General features: G+C 32.8%; 1 protein-coding gene and 1 long non-coding RNA gene across 3 annotated transcripts; one reads left to right on the top strand and one right to left on the bottom strand.

The window, feature by feature from the left end:
* Positions 1–522: 522 nt before the first annotated feature.
* LOC137495567 (uncharacterized) lies at positions 523–11,042 on the bottom strand. 2 transcript variants are annotated; one of them, XR_012382702.1, is made up of 13 exons: positions 10,929–11,042; positions 10,491–10,658; positions 9,193–9,390; positions 8,847–8,908; positions 8,496–8,573; positions 8,132–8,209; positions 7,758–7,833; positions 7,367–7,444; positions 6,985–7,062; positions 6,547–6,622; positions 2,850–2,901; positions 2,564–2,641; positions 523–918 (listed from the first exon to the last, which is right to left on the bottom strand). It is a non-coding gene; the product is annotated as an uncharacterized lncRNA (long non-coding RNA). The 2 variants fall into 2 exon arrangements; XR_012382703.1 differs by having other exon boundaries at positions 10,491–10,654.
* An 833-nt stretch (positions 11,043–11,875) lies between these two features.
* cart3 (cocaine- and amphetamine-regulated transcript 3) lies at positions 11,876–12,807 on the top strand. The gene is given in 3 exon segments (NM_001327818.1): positions 11,876–12,139; positions 12,248–12,331; positions 12,459–12,807. Coding segments are annotated over 3 exon segments (360 nt in total). The 5' UTR covers positions 11,876–11,971; the 3' UTR covers positions 12,567–12,807.
* Positions 12,808–15,414: the final 2,607 nt, after the last annotated feature.

Below are 15,414 nucleotides of genomic sequence, written 5' to 3'. Positions count from 1 at the left end.
AAAAAAAAGTCTTTATCATATGGACAAGTCTAAAACTGGAGGACTTGTTCCAAAAAGAGCCGACCCCGCAATCATATGGGACTAAGGCCAAAGAACATATATATATATATATATATATATATATATATATATATTTTTTTTTTTTTTCATTAATTTCAAGATACACAAATGAAACTATCTAATGAAAAATAAATCTTAGCAATCTTATCAAAATATAAAATAACTGTACAGTGCAAACATCACAGAAACACTGAAATGAATATTGCCATATTGTTAATTGTGTTGTTTTGAAATGATGTTGTATTTTTATTTTGTAATGTTTAGACTTTACAGAATTTTTTTTAATAAGATTGCAAAGATTTATTGTTCATTAGATACTGAGCCCTAAATTGTCATTTATAAGGGATTTATCAACTATAAACAGTCCTTAGGTCACAAAACTGCATGAAGTTGTGTTATTATAGCATTTACTAACACACATGGTTACAATTACTGCCTGAATATAACATGTATAAATGTTCATTTGAATAGTTTATTAATCATTTATTAACTCATTCTGAATTATCTTAAAAACCACCAACTACTCTTATATACAAATAGTTTGTAAATAATGCAATACATAATATAGTAATGAAAAATGAATGAGTAACAAAGCATGAAAATACAATTTAGTCAAGTCAAGAATACAGCGTTTGAAGCTGTATTTATAAACTGCTTCCTAAAGTCTATTTATGTAGAGTTAGTGCTAAACTAATGATGTATAGTGTGCAGTTACTATGAAAGTGTTATTCAGAGTCGAGATTCAGTTTTTAATATAAAAATCCAAAGCTGACCAATCTCTGGTTTTTAGAGCCAATGGTTCAGCTTTCACCACAGCATGTTCTTCCTGTTTGCTCCAGGATCTTCTCTTTATGGGACCTATGGGTGGTTAAAATATAAAAAAGTGGTTTTAGTTGCATAAATGTTCAGTCATTTTTACAACATGTGCTGTTATGTTAGTTTAATATTGTGATAGAAAATGCTAGAAAAATATGTCTTGCCTATTATTAAAAATACTTAAGATGGAGATGGATTAAAAAATACTTATTATTAAATTCAAAACTGGTTAATGGGTTTACACTTTATTCCATAGTCCAGTTTAGACATTCTTCTAACTATGCGTAACTCTGCAACTACGTTAATTATCTCACCGTAAAGTATTATGTATTAGAGTATTTGCATACTGTTAGAATGTTCAATAAGACTAACGCTCATCTGATTATCAGTAGAGCAGTGGTTCTCAAACTGTGGTACGTGTACCACTAGTGGTACGCGGGCTTCCTTCTAGTGGTACGCGGAGGAATGAAATATGTCATGTACATGCTACATATAGTTTAAAATTTATCAAAAATTATGTATATAATATGCCATATATGACACATAGCCTATATTTCTGAGGTAATCTGCCACGTTTTTTTTTATCTGAGCAGAGTTGTAGCCGCTTTACTGAGCCTACTAGGCTACTGTATTTCAATACTGCTCATTTTTGGTGGTACTTGGAGAGACAATTTTTTTCTGAGGTGGTACTTGATGAAAAAAGTTTGAGAACCACTGCAGTAGAGTATTAGCAGACTGTTAGCTCAAGTTTAGCTCAAAACACTACACTGTAACACATATCTGTTAATTACCAGTTCCTGTATTTTGTGATTTACAAGTGTTTTTTTTTTTTTTTTTTGTTGGTGAACTGCATTATGGGATGTTGATCTCTGCTCTGTGCACTTTTGATGTTGAAAATTCAACTCTACAGTTTAACAAAGTGACTTTTACTGACATTTTAGTATTTTGAAATAATGTAATGTATAAGAAATAATATATAGAGATAAATAAGTCTTTAGAATAACAGAAAATGTACCGGCAGTTTATTACAAGGTTTCTGTAGCATAATATACAACAACAACCCAAACAAAAAGTCACTTTTTTTTACTTTTTAAGATTAAAAGTTGTTGGAAGAAAGATCAAGACCCCATAATGCAATTCAAAAGCAGAAACAAACAGATTTCATAAAAACATGAATCACAAATTATGAAAAACTGCTAATTTAATTATTATTACTTATTTTTATTAATTTTAGAGTGTAGAGTATTAGCTGACAGTTAAGGTTACCTCAATAAAACCAACTCTCATTGGTCTCAGTAAATAGTACAGCAGACTGTTAGGTTACGCTCAAAATTAGTACAATATGATTAACTCTTATATAAATTTAGTAGAGCATTAGCAGTGTTGATTCTAACAGACAGTCTAATGGCTGTTAGTTGACAAGTAGTTGCAGTTACTTGTAGTTAGTAGTAGTAGTAGATTATCAAAATAAAGTGTAACCCGATATGCAATTAGTATATTTTTCCAAAGTATTTAGCAATATTGTTTAACTAACATGAAATGAGACATCAAGTGCGACTGTACTGAAATCATCATAGAAGTAATGTGCTTCTGTCCTGTTTTACCCTACATGTTATGTAAATGAGCTTGTGCATTTGGACTTGTACAATAACACAAGTCAGTCACAAATTAACTTAAATGATCATACCTCTCTTTTTTGTAAATGCTGGGTCTGCTTCACTATCTTCACAGACACTGTACCATGGTGATGATACTTGAGGGGACTCTGAAAGTAAAAATCAAGTCTGAGAGTTGACTTCTCTGCAGAAAGCTTACCAAAATATTTATTTGATTTTGTGTTGTTCTTTTTAATAGGTAAAATCGTGTGATGGTAGCTTAAATATAGTTTTCAAACATAGCACATACATATCATGATAAAAATAAACATTCTGAAAAAGAAAAATTCTGATCAGAAAAATAAATAATATTTTTACCTTTTAGATTGGACTTCACCTCCTCCAAAATCACGATCCACTGTAACTTTCTCTGAATGTAAAAACCCACACAAAAATACATCATTTAAAACAATATGATATATGTTTGCAAATACAAATGTGTATATAACATCCAGAAAATCTGGCACTGTATTACATGTTTGTGTGTAAACCCACGATTTGATCAAGATTCCACCCTTTAAAATCTGCTGAGCGTCTGTTTTCAAATACCAGAAAAACTGAGTTGTGGGAACAGAGCAGTTCTCTTCTGCAGTCATACAGTCATAACACACACATACATATGAAGAGTTTGGTTGCAAAATGCGATAAACGGCATTTTTTGACATTTGGATTTTATTATTGGAAATCACGGTTCAGATGTACCTTAATCTATGTGTGAATTGCTGCCATTAATAACATTTAAGAAAGCACATTTTAGGCCAAGTACAAAACGTATTTTTTTTTCACAAAACGCAATATCCGTCAGGCCAGTTTCTATACAAAGTGCGATATAACAGTTAGAGAACGTTCAGGATGCGGCGCGAGCTCAGCATCCCCTGGGAAGAGAGTCATCGCCGGTGAAGTGCTCAGAGTTTGCTCATTGATTTAGCGATAGAAGATGAAGTCTTCAACTTCACAAAAATTTATAAAAAGGCCACAAAAGTGGACCCGAATAAGATACTTCTGCGTCAACAATACACAAATGCAGCAGGGAACGAGTCTCCGCTGATGTCAAGAGAAGGCCTAGGAGCGCCTTTTTTCCTACTCCCCATCACAAGATACCTGTCTGCAAGGCGACATTTCTAAGTGTCCTTTATAAGTTTATTTTTTAAATAATTTCTTACATGTAGCTGAGTAGCCTATCTGAAGATATATTTATGCGATTGCACCTATTATTTATAATTTATTCTTGTTGTTGTTGATTTATTATGAAGGAACTTAAAGGGCACATGTTGTTATGGAGAAAACGGTTTAGCTTTTTCACAACCAAATAAATAAGCTATTATTATTATTACAGTGAAATAATTCATTAAATATGACATAGCGAGGCAAGTTTGTGTCACGGACTCAGCTCCGCCCACTCTAATCATACAGGTTTGGTTTTCTGCAGCGGTGTGGAAGGAGCCGCCCTCCACTCTTTCTGTACCAAGCTAAAGGTCATTTATCTAACTAACTTAATCTTACTTATCAAACAAAACATTGATTCACTAGCTTTTGGTAATGGTATTAATGTAGTATAATATAGCCAAAGGTGGATGTAGCGTTTTGCAAAAATAAAAAATAAATAAAGTTATGTTATGTTATGTTGTGTACATTCTGGCCAAATCTAACTTAGAATCTTATTATTATTAATCTATCTTTGCATATATTATTCCATATATTTATGGTGTATAGTTTTTTTTTAACCAATTTAAGATGTTTGACAATGTGGGTTGGATTAATATGTAGCATTTTGGCATGTTTTTTTACTTAATTATAGACATAAAATTAAATAAAAAATATCCTGCATTTGAAAATATTGTGTTCCTGGCCTTCACTGAGCTCAAGTTATAGTTTAATGTACAAAAATTGTGAATGAACTTGACTGTTGATGTCCTGAAAAATAATGTCAAAATAACCAACATTTTTTTAAATGGATATATCTCGTTTTGCAATGAAACTCTTCATATACAGTTGAAGTCAGAATTATTAGCCCCCCTGAATTATTAGACCGCTTGTTTATTATTTCCCCAATTTTTGTTTAACGGAGAGAAGATTTTTTTCAACACATTTCTAAACATAATAGTTTTAATAACTATTTCTAATAATCATTTCTAATAATGGACCTATTTAATCTTTGCCATGATGACAGTAAATAATATTAGACTAGATATTCTTTAAGACACTTCTATACAGCTTAAAGTGAAATTTAAAGGCTTCACTAGGGTAATTAGGTTAACTAGGCAGGTTAGGGTAATTAGTCAAGTTATTGTATAATGATGGTTTGTTCTGTAGATTATCGAGAAAAAAATATAGCTTAAAGAGGCTAATAATTTTGTCCCTTAAATGGTGTTTAAAAAAATTTTAACTGTTTTTATTCTAGTCAAAATAAAACAAACAAGACTTTCTCCAGAAGAAAAAATATTATCAGACATACTGTGAAAATTTCCTTGCTCTGTTAAACATCATTTAGGAAATATTTAAAAAAGAAGAGAAAAATTCGAAGGGGTCTAATAATTCTGACTTCAACTGTATATATATATATATATATATATATATATATATATATATATATATATATATATATATATATATATATATATATATAAATAAATATATATATATATATATATATATATATATATATATATATATATATATATATATATATATATATATATATATATATATATATATATATATATAAATAAAAGTATATACAGTTGAAGTCAGCCCCCCTTTTTAAAACTTTTTTACAAATATTTTCCAAATGATGTGTAACAGAGCAGGGAATTTTTCATAGTATGTCTGATAATATTTTTTTCTTCTGGAGAAAGTCTTATTTGTTTTATTTCAGCTAGAATAAAAGCAGTTTTAATTTTTTATGAACCATTTTAAGGTCAATATTATTATCCCTCCAATAACTTGCTTAGTTACCCTAATTAACTTAGTGAAGCCTTTAAATGTCACTTTAAGCTGTATAGAAGTGTCTTGAAAAATATCTAGTAAAATATTATTTACTGTCATCATGGCAAAGAGAAAATAAATCAGTTATTAGAGATGAGTTAATAAAACTGTTATGATTAGAAATGTGTTTAAAAAATCTGCTTTCCATTAAACAGAAATTTAGTACAAGAAATAAACAAGGGGGGCTATTAATTCTGACTTCAACTGTATATAATTAAAAATATATATTTTATATATAATTTTATAAATATTTTATATAAAATTATTTTATATATTTTTATATATAATTTATAATTTTTATTTTGAAATATATAATTTAGACAGTAGTACTCAAGGGTCCAGGGGTCTGTTCTTCAGACCTCGCTTAAATAATCTAAGATTATATTACAGATCCTGGATCTTTTAATCTTGATAACTCATCTTAGGCTAATTTGGTTCTTCAAAAAAGTTTGCGAATCAGATTAAACTGATCTGAGATGTGTTGCGACTGTGTGTTGTGACAGATCTATCGATCCTCAAAATCATTATCAGCAATACAACGATTGGCTGACGGCACAGCAGCGTGATGACATCTGATTAATGGACAGTTATCAAAATTACATGAAATCCGTAGTAAACGGTTCGTTAAATCTGATATGCAATAACAGAGTTGTGAGTCACGTGCTGGAGCAGAGCAGTTCTCTTCCCCTGTTATATGGTCATCCTTCAATAAAAGCTGAATATAAAAAAATATATATTAGTTAGACAGCAGTACTCAAGGGTCGCGGTCCCCACTATGTCAGACCGTACTGTGTGTGTATTCAGGACTAAGTGTGTTTCACAGCTTCTCTAACATGCCTCTGGTCCCCACAATGTCAGTGCATATGTTCACCAATTAGGACACACACTCTATTTCATTTCTATATTTTATATTTTTCTATATTAAGTTAAATAATTACAATTAAATACACCACTACTACAACAACAACTACTATTACTACTACAACTAATAATAATAATAATAATGTTATTATTATTATTATAAACACACCTCATCAGAGTTGTGGGTCTCCTACTGGAGCAGAGCAGTTCTCTTCCTCTGTCATTTGGTCATACTTCAATAAAAGCTGAAAAAAAAAAAAATATATATATATATATATATATATATATATATATATATATATATATATATATATATATATATATATATATTAGTTAGACAGCAGTACTCAAGGGTCCCGGTCCCCACTACGTCAGACCTTACTGTGTGTATTCAGGACTAAGTGTGTTTCCCAGCTTCTCTAACATGCCTCTGGTCCCCACAATGTTACACTAGTGCATACGTTCATAAATTAGGACACACACTCTATTTCATTTTTAGATTTTCATTAAGTTAAATAATTACAATTAAATGCACTACTACTACAACAACAACTACTACTACTACTACTACTACTAATAAAAATAATAACAACAACATTAAACACACCTCATCAGAGAGTTGTGGGTCACGTACTGGAGCAGAGCAGTTCTCTTCCTCTGTCATATGGTCAACTTTCAATACAAGCTAAATATAAAAAAATGTATATTAGTTAGACAGCAGTACTCAAGGGTTCCGGTCCCCACTATGTCAGACCTTACTGTGTGTGTATTCAGGACTAAGTGTGTTTCACAGGTTCTCTAACATGCCTCTGGTCCCCACAATGTTACACTAGTGCATACATTCAAAAATTAGGACACACACTCTATTTCATTTCTATATTTTGATTAAGTTAAATAATTACAATTAAATGCACTACTACAACAACAACAACTACTATTACTACTACAACTAATAATAATAATAATAACAACAACAATAATAAACACACCTCATCAGAGAGTTGTGGGTCTCCTACTGAAGCAGAGCAGTTCTCTTCCTCTGTCATATGGTCATACTTCAATCAAAGCTGAATAAAACAAATAAAAAATATATATATTAGTTAGACAGCAGTACTCAAGGGTCCCGGTCCCCACTATGTCAGACCGTACTGTGTGTGTATTCAGGACTAAGTGTGTTTTACAGCTTCTCTAACATGCCTCTGGTCCCCACAATGTTACACTAGTGCATACATTCATACATTAGGACACACACTCTGTTTCATTTATATATTTTGATTAAGTTAAATAATTACAATGCACCACTACAACAACAACAACTACTACTACTACTACTACTACTATTACTAATAATAATAACAACAACAACAATAATAAACACACCTCATCAGAGTTGTGGGTCTCCTACTGGAGCAGAGCAGTTCTCTTCCTCTGTCATATGTTCATCCTTCAATAAAAGCTGAATATAAAAGAATTTATATTAGTTAGACAGCAGTACTCAAGGGTCGCGGTCCCCACTATGTCAGACCGTACTGTGTGTGTATTCAGGACTAAGTGTGTTTCACAGCTTCTCTAACATGCCTCTGGTCCCCACAATGTTACACTAGTGCATGGGTTCACCAATTAGGACACACACTCTATTTCATTTCTAGATTTTCATTAAGTTAAATAATTACAATTAAATGCACCACTACTACAACAACAACTACTACTACTATTACTAATAATAATAATAATAACAACAACATTAAACACACCTCATCAGAGATTTGTGGGTCACGTACTGGAGCAGAGCAGTTCTCTTCCTCTGTCATATGGTCAACTTTCAATATAAGCTGAAAAAAAAAAAAAAAAAATTAGTTAGACAGCAGTACTCAAGGGTTCCGGTCCCCACTATGTCAGGCCTTACTGTGTGTGTATTCAGGACTAAGTGTGTTTCACAGCTTCTCTAACATGCCTCTGGTCCCCACAATGTTACACTAGTGCATACATTCACCAATTAGGACACACACTCTCTGTTTCATTTCTAGATTTTGATTAAGTTAAATAATTACAATTAAATGCACTACTACTACTACTAATAATAATAATAATTATTATTATTATTAAATTTAAACACACCTCATCAGAGGGTTGTGGGTCTCCTACTGGAGCAGAGCAGTTCTCTTCCTCTGTCATATGGTCATACTTCAATGAAAGCTGAATATAAAAAACACAAAATAATAATTAGACAGTAGTACTCAGGGCTCCTGGTCCCCACTATGTCAGACCGTACTGTGTGTGTATTGAGGACTAAGTGTGTTTCACAGCTTCTCTAACATGCCTCTGGTCCCCACAATGTTACACTATTGCATATGTTCATAAATTAGGACACACACTAAGTTAAATAATTACAATTAAATGCACTACTACAGCAACAACATCTACTACTACTACTACTACTACTAATAATACTAATACTAATAAACATACCTCATCAGAGAGTTGTCGGAGCAGTTCTCTTCTGCAGTCATATGGGCATCCTTCAATGAAAGCTATTTAAAAACAGCTTTGTTATATAAGTCATGTCATGACTATAAAGCTTTCATGACAGTCTTATGAACCCCCCTTTAAAGTAAAGCATTACCCAATTAATTTAACTTTTTTTACCCATTAAGACAAGAAGAAGATATTAAGAGATTGATTTCATTATCTCTTATGGATGATGCAAACTCTTTATTTTTGAACAGATTTACCCTTAATCTATATTAACATTAAAAACTCTTAGCTTTGCTGAATGTATTAAGGATTAATGTATTAAGTGATCAAAATGTCAAACCTTTCTCCAAGGCCAATCACATGCGCCATAGTCAAACGTTATTTCCTCTCCAAAGAAAATATCCCTGATTGCAAAAAGGCACAAATGAGGTTTTCTCTGAACAACGATCTTATTGACAGTGCAGTTAGGGTGCAGATGGTCATCATTCACCAGCCGGCCGAGGGTCTCGTCCTCATGATCGGCATCAATGCTGCAAAACTAAGAGAAAAGAGCAAGCAACATTTTAATTATGCCCTCTCATAGCAATAAAAAGCTAAACTATGGCATGAATACAAACACAATGAATATAATATATACATGAACATTTGAATGGGGAAAACACTTAACCACCTGTTCTTGTTTTACCATATAAAGTCAAACATAAAGACAGTATTTTTATTAATATCTCATCTATGCTTTGCTTCCACAAGCTCTATTATTTGTACTCAACCACAAAACTTCCTTTAATAAATGTGGACAACGCAAACTCTGACCTAAAAGATTTAATGAAACGTGTAGGGTTCAAAAACTACAAAAACCTCACATTAGCATCCTCTCTGTGTGTGAATTATAAATACAGTAAACCTTTTGAAGTGGATTAGAACCTTTCCTCAATGTTGTTCTAATACTATTGAACACCTGTTCTTCTTTCTTAGGACAGTTTTAAAGAACTTTTTTTCCACTTCAATTGTTTACAGGTCACACTTTACAATCAGGTTTTATTAGTTAATGTACTTACTAACATGACCTAGTAATGAACAATGCATGTACAGCATTTATTAATCATAGTTTAACATTTACTAATGCATTATTCAAATCTAAATTCATGCTTGTACCAGTAATAATGCATTGCAATAATTAATGCATTGTGCGTGTTCAACTAGTAATGAACATCTTTATTTTCATTAACTAAAGTTAAACAACATGAACAAATACTGTAATAAAGTATTATTCATTGTTCATGTTAGTAAATGCATTAAACAGCATTAACTAATTTAACCTTATTGTAAAAGGCTACCAGTTGACAGCAAATAAATAAATAAAACACACACAGTGAACATTTATGTACTTTTATATATGTTTTACACTAAGTTGGAGTTTATTATAATTATTTATCTAAAATAAAACGTTTCTACACGTCATAGAACAATAAATTAAGTACATTTCTAGGACCAGATGGCCCCACATTTTAATTATAACCTCTATATCACTACATTAACGTATAAATAGTATATAATAGTGTTATTTCAGGATTAACGTTACATGTTTAAAGCAATTAACCATTTAAAAAGTACGATACAAGAACTATGAAAACATACCTTAGTAACCTTCTATATATTCGGTTTCCAGTGAATGGGTCTTGTCAGTGGAGCTGGTGATGTGTTTCTCCGCATCTTTTAATGGTTTTATCCTCCGTCGATCCATTTAGCCGCCCGGTGATTGGTGACTGTCTGACCGCCGCTCATGCACTCCACCCCGGCCTCTGACTCGTGTAGCACCGGGCAGTTAGCACGTTAGCACATTAGCGCGAGTAACTTTTACTCGTGTAAACAAGTTAAATTACATGCCGAACTGTAGTTTGTGTCTTATCAGTGTTATATTAATACGTAATTTAAAACAACATCGATTAAAACACCCAGGAAATTCGTTAAAACATTTAATTAACTATACCTGATAACTGTCAAAATATGCAACATAAGTATTTGTCATATAACTGATTTCATTACATTATGATGGTGAAAAACATTATAACTTACCCAAAAATTCGATTAATTTGATGATAGATCTTAATTAAGTTGATTAAAGTCGGATTCATTTATGAGATCTGCGCATGTGCAGTAGGCAGAGTGTGTGAATAGCGCCAAGTGTGTGTCAGGGTGCAGTACCGCCATCCGACTACAGGACCGCTATAGAGCAGTGCGCCGACACACACTTACACACTCAATTCAGGTAAATGGTCAAGGTGGGGATCAGTGAAAAAAACTGCACTAGGCATATCAGCAACGCCCCCTGAGTCTTTTAAAGGCAAAACATAGTGGGGACCGGGCGATCGGTCCCCACTATGTTTTTGGTCCCCACTTTGTGAGTGTGCTATCATGCTGAGGTCCCCACCATGTAATAAAAACAAACACACACACACACACACACACACACACACACACACACACACACACACACACACACACACACACACACACACACACACACACACACACACACACACACACACACACACACACACACACACACATAGGATATGAATATTATTGGAGTGTGTTTGGTCAGACTTCACTTTGACGGTCCGTTGGATTAATTTAAGTTACATTGCATCTATATGCCAACTAAATCTCATTAGATTAAAAGTAGACTGTATTTATATAATCGAAAAAAGCCTGCCAGTGTGACAAGCTCCATCTCCCCTTTTGCAACTGAATCTGGCATCTGTTTCATTCTGACAACAATACAACCATACAACAACTTATGTTAACCAGTCTAAAAAACAACAAATAATAATTTATAATAATCAGCAAATATTACCAATCTAATAATTTTAACGTCCCCTCTGACGTCTTTCTGTTTTGTTTTGAATACAAACATCCCAGCTTTACGAAATGAGTCATCGTCGGCGTCTTTATTACGCATAGACAAAAACAAAAAAATCAATGTGTAAGGTGGAGCAAAAGAGGGACCGAAGTGAGTGGTGTGTCAGTGGAGCAGATATAAAGTGATTGGACCGCGGGAAGTGAGTGTTCACTTGAATCTTAGTGCGGAGGACAGGTTCGCTTTTGGCTGTGAGTCTATGACCATGGAGAGTTCCAAAATCTGGTCGACAGCGATGGTTTGCGCTGTGCTGCTCTCCTGCATACAGGCTGCAGAAATGGACTTTGACAACGAATCTGACTTAGAAACGAGAGCTTTGAGAGAGTTTTACCCAAAGGACCCGAATCTGACCAACGAAAAGCAGCTCGTAAGTATTGCTTAATTCTCGGCGCATCGCAAAAACAAACGCTATTCCACTGTTATAGAGAATTTTAATTACTCTTAAATGCATTAACTGGCGTGAACGTGTTCACAGCTCGGGGCTTTACATGATGTGCTGGAGAAACTGCAGAGCAAACGGATCTCACTGTGGGAAAAGAAGTTTGGGCGCGTTCCTACAGTGAGTAGAACAAAACAGAGTCTTTAGGAGATTTTAGGCTTACAGATTGATTTCTAAAGAGTTAATTTCATATTTACAAAACCCTCACAATGAGTTTTTACCATTTATGATTTTCTTTCCACACCAGTGCGACGTCGGAGAGCAGTGCGCCATCAGGAAAGGATCGAGGATCGGGAAAATGTGCGACTGTCCACGTGGAGCGTTTTGCAATTACTTTTTGTTGAAGTGTTTGTAAAAAAAATAGATGGATTGGGAACTTGGAAACATGATATTACAGATATTTATACATTATGTGATTTCTATTTTTATGATTATGAAGTGCTATGATACTATCAGATGCATTTGAAGATTGTTTCGTTTAGTTCCTTGCTGCTCTTTATGTGTAGGCTATATCCTCAATAAATTGTGTGGACTTTTGTTTTTTAAGGAAGTTTCTGTGTTTTCTCGAGCATAATAAAGATTTGTTTGTCGTTTAATTAACGAATGAAAACTGTTCTGTATGCATGCTAAATTAATGACAAAACTTCACTTTTTAAGAACGGGTAAAGAAGTCAAATAGCCTAAATAAAAAATATTACATTTAAATAATAAAAAAGTAAAACGAATGTAAAGTATTGAAATTCTGAAATATTTTAGCTAAATGCGAAATAAATTCAATTGTTGCACTGAACAAAGAAATTCAGAAATTTTTAGTAAACTTCTCAAACAAAGAAACTGCAAGTAATAGAAATAAATGTCATTTTGAAGTATAAAAACAGAAATAAAGGAAATATTGTTTCTAGTATAGCTACAACGGATAACCTACTTCTAATAAAATATAAGACAACACTTTATTTTGATGGTCAATTTGAATATTAGTAGACTGTCTGCTTAATGTTCATACTGCTTCTTCAACAGACATTTAACTGACTAAGAAACTTTGCAAGTACATCTAAACTTACACTAACCTTAAACCAACCTAACAGTCCACTTTTAATCTAATGAGATTTAGTTGGCATATAGATGCAATGTAACTTAACTTAATCCAACGGACCGTCAAAGTGAAGTCTGACCAAACACACTCCAATAATATTCATAGCCTTTTAAATGCACATATTTCACATTTTAGGTTCTTTTTTGACGTGACAATTAACTGTACATTCGTATTGCTAAAACAGTGCAGCGATGCTGCGTACAAACAAGACAAAACTGCAAAAAACTACTGCAAAAAGGGCAGAAGTGCAAACAAATATGAATATAAAATATAATACAGATAAAACACAGATATAAATAAAAAAATAAAATAATAGATTATTAAAAAATATAAAAAGATTATGGAAGACAATATAAAGAAATGACGGTAGGCCTAATGAAATAAATATCAAAAGTGAGTCCACAAGTTATAGTTTCCCGGAGACAGTGAGGCGGGCCATTGTTGATTCCTCTGGCGGTGCCAGGACCGCACAAACTGAGCTGCTAACACAGTAGCACACGCATTCCCCCAGTAAGATGGGCAGCTTATCAATGTTTGACAGGGACTCAAAGTTGTTGTGTGGGCCTACACTTACAGTGTGGTTATGAAAAACAATGTAAAATTTGTTTACATACTAAAATTACAGGAGAAAACTGTCAAAGTTGTGCATTTTAATTTAAAAAATGATAATTATGCGTCTTTATATCCATTAATAGGCTACACAAATTGAGGTAGGCTAATTTATGTGTTCTTGTAATCACCTGTTTCCCATTGCAATTCTCTTCAGTTTTTCTTATACCTCATTAATTCAGCATGCATGATTTTAACAGCTTGGTCTAACGAATTATGATATAATTCTGTTTGGTAAAAAAAAAAAAAAAGCTGTGACTCATTGGAGAGATTGAGGAAAAGTGCATTACAGTTTGTCCCATGTAGCTCCGCCTGAGAGGATGAGTCTATCCTTCAGCCAAGCAGAAAAACACACGCCAATCAGAGGCGACACTCAAATGTGCGCCTTCACTGCTTGTTAAGGTCATTTATGTTTGTTAATATTTTACAGACATATAAAGATGGGAAATGCGTTTCATAAGCTCCATGCTGGCACTGAGAAAAGGGTCAAGCACATCTCAGTTTAAAAATAGTTACTGATGGGCCAAATTTTACACAACTCAGTCCCACCTTTGTGGCTCTTCGAGGCATTTCATATTCAGATATCGTAATGCTTTATAAATTGTTATTTAAAAGGTATTTATTAGATTGTGTAATTATGTTCTGGTTGCTGGAGAGGAAGCAAATTGGTTATGCGGTAAAAATGCGATGCAAAGTGAATCGTGATAAGTGATAAAGCTGTGGTTTGCTTTATAAAGCTGTGGTAAATCATCTGCTGTTTCATGTGATTAAAATATGACCACAGATGCTATTCAAACATCATCTTTCATGCTCAAATGCTTGATAGGAAAGATGTCCAAATAATTGATAAGAACAAAACATTTAGGCAAAATCTAATCTCTTTCATGTCTACAGACATGAGAAATGAGTTTTCGTGCCCCATGGAGGAGAATTGATTTGTCATTGAAGTAAACAACAATAATAATAAATTATTTTAAAACACAGCCACAAGCATGCATCTATCTATCTATCTATCTATCTATCTATCTATCTATCTATCTATCTATCTATCTATCTATCTATCTATCTATCTATCTATCTATCTATCTATCTATCTATCTATCTATCATCTATCCATCCATCCATCCATCCATCCATCCATCTCTGTCGGTCTACAGTGCTGAGCATAAAAACAGCCCTCACAAATCTTTCTTTCAAATTCCTATTTTTAATAGAAAGCAATATTATATTTGTGCATATACATTTAATTACTTAATTACTTAATACTTAAGCTAAATCTGGAGCTTATCTAACTGCATAATTTACTATAACGGTCCAAAACCTAGTACAGCCAAACTAATGTTTTAGAAAAATATTTAATACAAATTTTAAAAAGAGGAAAAACCAAAAAAAATTTTTGCAATATTTGCATGGATTTAATTGTATTATCTTTCAATTTTTAAATATGTACATTTTTAGAGATGGATGGGATTGATGAGGTTACAAAACAGACAGCTCAGAA

The sequence above is a fragment of the Danio rerio genome, chromosome 7 (genome assembly GCF_049306965.1).
Source record: "Danio rerio strain Tuebingen ecotype United States chromosome 7, GRCz12tu, whole genome shotgun sequence".
Classification (NCBI taxonomy): Eukaryota; Metazoa; Chordata; class Actinopteri; order Cypriniformes; family Danionidae; genus Danio; species Danio rerio.
Note: the sequence above shows the minus strand (reverse complement) of the source record. Positions and strands in the feature narration are given on the sequence as shown.